Raw genomic sequence first — 6,747 nt, forward strand, 5'->3', positions numbered from 1 at the left:
TGACAATGATTAGATGATGTTTGTGAATTGAATAATTAAAGTATTGAATAAAACATTTATATTTAAGTGTCTACATATAATAATACTACATGATTATATTATAAATATATATAAATATATATATATATATATAGATATATATATATATAATAGATATAGATATATATATATATATATATATATATATATATATATATTTATATCTATTTATAATAATAAATGTAGTATGATCTTTATTTTAAGCAAAGTTACACACATACATATATATCAATATATATATATATTTATTTATAAACACATGTCCAACCTCATATGCTTTCGAGCATATGCCAAACGTTGCAATTTCATTCAGTTCTGTTTCATTTTATTATTATCATTTTATACAATTATCAATAAGCTTAATTAATTCATTTCTTTGACAAGTTTTGGTGGTTTGGCCTTCTTCTAGATTTCATTATGCCAAAGCTCTTCAACTATTTCTAGAATATGTTCTTTTCTCTTCCAACAAAAACTTAACCATAAGTTTCATTCTCTTTTTTTTATGTTTTGGTAGCGACTAGAGATTTGCTGTTAAGGCAAATGAATCCGGGATAGTCAAAGGAAATATTAAATGAAGAGAGTTTTTTTTTTTTTTTGAAAAAAATAAAACCAAATTGAATGAATTTTCAAATTAAGTTATATATGCAGAAAAAAAAAAACAGTTTAACAGATTCAAAATAAACAAAACAAAATTAAAAAATTTTTAAAATTAAGTAAAAACAACTTTCATTGTTTTTTAACAAATTTTAAATTTAAATTCAACTCAAAAAAAAATATATATATACTTTCGTAAAAGTAAATATTAAAGTTTCCTTATATAAGTTTCCATATAAGGAAAATACAAAAAATGTGATTTTGTTTTATACCAAAAAAATATATATACTTTCGTAAAAGTAAATATAAAAAATTCTATAAATAAGGAAATATATAGTTTCAATATAAACATAATATAATGTTAAAAAAAAAAGTTACAGGCTGATTTCCCATTGTCAAGGGGCTCAGGTTTAAAAAAAAAACGTATTAGAACAAATTCAAACCAACAAGAGGATAGTTCAAAATGTAAAAGGGCAGACGGTGAGTATCGGCTTCAATTAGAAAAACCAATTTGACCAAGATGGCATAAATGAGGACTGATAGTTGTTGTTGTTGTTCTTGTTATGGCTGTGATTGCTCTTGTTGTTGCCAACTGTTGCTGCTGCGCTGCTCAATGTTGAGCTGTTTGTCGCATTCCGCGTTGCATGTGAACCGCTGGCTGCGTTGTTGCTGCTGCTGGTACTGTGGTTGTTGTTGCTGTTGCTGTGACTACTGCTGTTATGGTTGTTGCTGTTGTTGTGTGTGTTGGGCGTGGCAGCGATACCGGCTCCAGCTGCACTATTAGCCACATTGGTAAGAAACTGGGCAAACTCCTGCTGCAGCTGCAGCTGCTGTTGCAGCAATTCGAAATGATTCTGCGGCTTATTGTAGATGAATTTCGTCGAGGTTTTCAATATGTTGCTGTTGCTGGTCGAGCTGGCGCCGCTTTCGCTATGGGGCGTGGCATGGCAGGTGGTGCTCTTACTGTTGTTGCTAATAGATGTCATGTTGCTGTTGTTGTTGCTATTTGTGGGCGGTTTGCTGTGACGATTGCTCGCTGTGGTTGTTGCTGCATTCGATTTTGTTGTTGTTGCCAGCGAGTTTTTGTTGTTACTGCTTGAAGTTGTCTGCTGTTTCTGTTTGTTATTGCTGTTGTGCTGTCTGTTGTTGTTGTTGTTGCTGCTGTGATTAGCATATTTGCCAAATGAGTGGTGGCTGTTGCTTTTATGGTTGATGTTGTTCATGATGTGGTTGTTGTTGTTGTTGTTGTGGCTTTGATTGAGCACCAAACGATTGGCAGCTAGCGCCGCTGCCGCCGCATTGGCATTGACAACAGCAGCCAACTTGGTTAATAATTACGTTTGCTTATTTTTGTTCGTCTTGAAGCTGACCTGAAGTACCCGATTGCCCAGCGTGTAGCCATTGAGCGATTGTATGGCCAGCACCGCCTCCTCATAGTTGGTCATGGTGACAAAGCCAAAGCCCTTGCACTTGTTGCTCTGCAAGTCGCGTATTACCTGCAAAGCATTAGCATTAACAAAGCTCATATGCACTAACTAAAATACGCACCTTGACCGACTGCACAGCCCCAAATGGACCGAACAGCTGCCAGAGCACATTCTCTTCGGTTTCGGGCGCCAGATTGTAGACGAAAATGCACCAGCCGGAGCTAGTTATGGTATTGCCCTGTATCATGCCATTGGTAATTAGATCACTGGTGAGCGGCGAATAGCGTGAGATCACAGAGCTGTAGCAGAAAGAGAGGAAATCAAATTAGCAAAGTTTTTCTTTATAGGTACGACAAGCATATGGGTAAAGGGAAATGTTCTCAGGGAAATTTAATACTGCCTTGGGCTATTTTGAGTATGCGGCATAGAGTCAAAGCTCTCGAAAAGTGGACTTCTCCACAGTCTCTCAACTTTTGTATATACCAGACTTTTTTATACAGAATGTAACACTGCCTTCTGTATAATGATATTACTGTGACGGTGAGTTGGAGTAGAAATTATTATTATTAATGAATGCTATTGATTGTCTGTATACTAAGTAATGATATTTCACTATTAATACAGTCTGCCTTTGTGCTAATTTAAGACCCACATTTCTCCTTATGCTCGGAGTGGAACATCAAACTTAAATCATGCAACATAATATAAGCCAACTGTCATCTCATACAATAAATCATATGTATATATATCATAACATAAGTTATCCTAAATAAGCATCTCAGCAGATCTTACATATGAGTAGACTAAAGCTGCAAGTTATCAGAATACTCTGTTAGCGATTAAGAATTAAATGTTGTTTAAAAAATCACTTCACTTCTAATCTAAATAAGTCGTCGTGTACATAATCACGTTTTCGATTCAATAATTTTCTTTATACTTCATACACTTCCCTTATACTCCATTTAGCAGTCAGATACTCCGATTTAATACACATTTCTAAAACATATAAAGCTTTAATATTTCAGTTTTCATAGCTCAGAATTCCTTACAATATTTATGCAGATCAATTTGTGCTGATTTCTTCTTACTACCTTGAAAGGCGAAAAGTAGCAACTCTGCCCTAGAATATCTGCTAAGACATTTCAAATATGCCTTTGTATATATGTAATATAAGAGCGTTTTGTAATAGAGAGCAGTGAGTCAATGAAGTTGTGAGAGCATGCACGTACATGATGCTCTCGTTGCGTACTGCAATAAAAGCACTTTAAATTTGAAACTCGAGGCGAACGAACGGTCGTGTAATTTGTTAGGGCTGAATTCTGAACGCCCCCTGGGAACAAGCCAATCGCTTCTCTATTCCAATATATTTAATCAGTTTTTCTATATTTGAGTGAATTAGCTATTAAGTTTTCTCTATCTAAGTTTCATTCACTAGTTAGTGAAATTATAAAAAATATTTCTTAAATCGATTTTACATTCCACTTGTTCCATATTAATATCCTACATATTCACTTAAATATTCAAAGATCATGAAGATACCCCAAGCCTCAGCAATATTCCACTCCTAAATCTCTGTCGATCTTAAGAATCCTGCCTAAATAGTTATCTCCCATCTGTCCCACAATGAGCTGCTTTCGCTACTTGCCCAGCTAACCTGTAACGGCCCGCGTTGGGATGAATGGCAGCAGCAGCGGCTGCCGCTGCGGCACCGGCGGCCGCGTTCGCTGGAAAAGCGCGTCCGCCGCGCGTATTCTGTGGCGCAATGTAGGCGGCCAGCGGTTGCATGCTGTTCTTGTTGCTGCTGGGATTGTTGGCAAACTTAACGGTTATCGGTTCGGTGGAATTTTTCGGTGTGGTGCCGTTTAGCTCCTTGATGGCGCGATCAGCCTCGAAGCGCTGATCGAAGCGTATAAAGCCAACGCCCTTGGAGAGACCTAAATAAAACATAAATATAAACAAATTAGCTACAAATAATTTACATATTTTACTATAATTCAGTTGTCATAGCTAGCACAACAAGGCATATGAATTGGCCAAAGAAATCATAAATGTTAACAAAATATTAGGTATACATACGATCTAGGTGCTCAGCATGCGATTCTATGTGGTGCGGGTATTTTGTCGTTGATAATTGTTTTAGGTGGGGAAAATAAAAACATAATCATTAATAAACAAATTTAAAAATAACAAATAATAAAAATAATGAAATACAATAGTTAGGCGATGCTTAATTAGAATAATACAATAAATACAATTGGTTTTATGCTCAACTGGAAAGTACCGTTTTTCATTATAAGCATGATAATTGAATATTTGACTGATTTATAATTTTATGTTCATGCTGATTAACTTTTAAATTTCTTGACCATAAATATATATTGATGTATTTTAATAGAATACGAAAAAACTAATTTTTTTAGTTAATTTTTCCTATTTCAATATAAAGCTGCACTAATCATCATTTGATATTATTTTTTTTTGGAAATATTAATAATAAATACAATAAAACAAAACAAAAAATATTTAAATAAATTAATTTAAATAATACATATGTCTAATCTTCAACCATATTCATTTATTTATAATTTGGGCCTGACTTTAATTTTAAATATAACGGGAGCTTTTTTCTTTAGAGATAATCAATCTCTGCTAATGCAGCCCTGAGCATTTTTGTTTAATTTTTTATGTATTAAATAAATTAACAAATTTTTGTCTAAGCTTCAAAACCATAATTCAATTTCAAAAGAAATATAAATTAATTTAATTTGATTTAATTAAATGAATCCATGCAATGTGAAAATGAGAATTTAATGAATTGCGAATTAAACAGCTAAACAAAAGATTAAAACCTACCCGCCGCATGTTCATCTGATATAGTTTTTGATCGAAATATATATAGATATATTTTTGATGGGGTAGTTCAATAAATACATGAAAAAAATAAATTGGAAAAAAATAGTTTACATTATTTAAAAGAAATATTTAACTAAATTATAAAAAAAAAGTTTAGCAAAATATTCATTTATTTTTATATTTAATATAATTTAAACATGCTTCATAGAATGGCATTTATATAATTAAATTAATTAAATAATTAATTAATTTAAATTCAGTTTTATCAACAATTTAAAACACCCTTGTTGACAAAAATCTGCATAAAGAAAAACATAAGTACTTGGCTTATAAGGAGTGAACAAGTTTTCTTAGCTAGAGGACATGCCTAAAACATGCCTTTAGTTTATAGTTTATCGATGGGATTATAGCTTACCAGTGATATTATCACAAAGTATGCGCGAAGTTATGATCTTGCCGTATGGACTGAACAACGATTCCAAATCGGACTGTGTCATATTCTTTGGAAGACCCGATACATAGAGATTGGCGCCCTTAATGCTCTCCGAGCTGGGACGCGCAATGGAGACCTAGGAAGGGGTAAATCGAATTATTAGTTATACACTTTAACAAGATTTCTGATAGAGGGAAATTCAAATGAATAACTTTATCGAGATTATACTCAGTCATCTGTAATTATCTATCGCACCTTGATGGTTTTGTTTTGCAGACGTAGACCATTCAATGCATTAATAGCCTTCTCCGCATCCTCTTGCTTCACGTAGTTGACAAAGCCGTAGCCCAGACTTTGGCCTAATTGAAAGCAATGTTTAATTATTGTGAATTGTCAATTGTCAACTGTGAATTGTTAATTGTTGGGCATACGCACCTGTCACCTTATCACGTATCAGCTTGCAGCTCTCCACCTCTCCAAAGCTGACGAACAATGAACGGATTTCGTCCTGTGACATCGTCTGTGGCAAGTAGTTCACAATCAAATTGGTTTTTGGATCCGGTTCATTGTTGTTGTTGTTATTATTGTTATTGTTGTTGTTATTATTATTGTTGTTGTTGTTTGTGGCTGCATTGTTATTGTTGTTGTTGTTGCTGTTGGTGTTGGCTGCCGCATTGTTATTGGTTGTTGCTGCCGGAGCAGCAGCCGCAGCCACAGCAGTTGCCGTGGCCGTTGAGCCACCATTCTGCTGCGCTTGACTGTTGGCCACACCAGCGCCAGCGGAGGCGCCACCAGCCGTGCCACCGCCAGTGCCAGCACTAGAGCTGCCAGTGCCCGATGATTGCTGCTGCTGCTGCTGCTGCTGTTGAACCGCTGTCTGACCCTCGACCATTTTACTGCTGCTGATAGTTAGAGAGAATACTTTATGCTCAAATGTATGCGATTAGCTTAAGTATTACATATGTATATCAAAACACAAGGGCAATAGTCGATACTATTGGCTTGATAGGTCACCGAACTCCAACTAAACTTTAAACTGAGCTGCAGCTGTGAGTGAGTAGCAATACAAATTGCAGATGATTCAATTTCTTGAATTCTGTGACAATATAATGTTTCTACATTTCTCCTATCAGCCTCTAAAAATTGCAGAACCAAATGTTAACTTGTCTACAACCTTTAGTTTTTAGTTCCATTCCACAAGTAAATATTTATTGATTTTTCAAAAATTATAAGGCAATTATAGTAAAGTTCATGTTGTTCATGTTAACTATTTAAAAATATTTATATTACTCATTTCGGAATATTATTTTAATATAATTTTGAATAATACTTTATAATATTTACGTTATATAATATATATACTTTTACAAATTTTTCTTTTTATTTTTTTAAGTTATTGGT

The 6,747-nt window shown here is 34.2% G+C and overlaps 1 protein-coding gene across 3 annotated transcripts; it reads right to left on the bottom strand.

Moving 5' to 3' along the window:
* Positions 1-263: 263 nt before the first annotated feature.
* Rbp9 (RNA-binding protein 9) lies at positions 264-6,245 on the bottom strand. Of its 3 annotated transcripts, XM_089463632.1 has the most exons (8): positions 5,782-6,245; positions 5,602-5,705; positions 5,329-5,482; positions 4,914-4,928; positions 4,137-4,160; positions 3,715-3,994; positions 2,182-2,359; positions 264-2,129 (listed from the first exon to the last, which is right to left on the bottom strand). In XM_089463632.1, exons 1-8 carry the CDS (start codon positions 6,236-6,238, stop codon positions 1,968-1,970), a joined length of 1,374 nt encoding a protein of 457 aa, XP_089319758.1. In that variant the 5' UTR covers positions 6,239-6,245; the 3' UTR covers positions 264-1,967. The 3 variants fall into 3 exon arrangements, with proteins under 3 accessions (XP_089319758.1, XP_089319759.1, XP_089319760.1); XM_089463633.1 differs by lacking the exon at positions 4,137-4,160; XM_089463634.1 differs by lacking the exons at positions 4,137-4,160; positions 4,914-4,928.
* Positions 6,246-6,747: the final 502 nt, after the last annotated feature.

Source organism: Drosophila arizonae, chromosome 3, assembly GCF_054131065.1.
Source record: "Drosophila arizonae isolate 15081-1271.41 chromosome 3, UAZ_ARI_1.0, whole genome shotgun sequence".
NCBI lineage: Eukaryota > Metazoa > Arthropoda > Insecta > Diptera > Drosophilidae > Drosophila > Drosophila arizonae.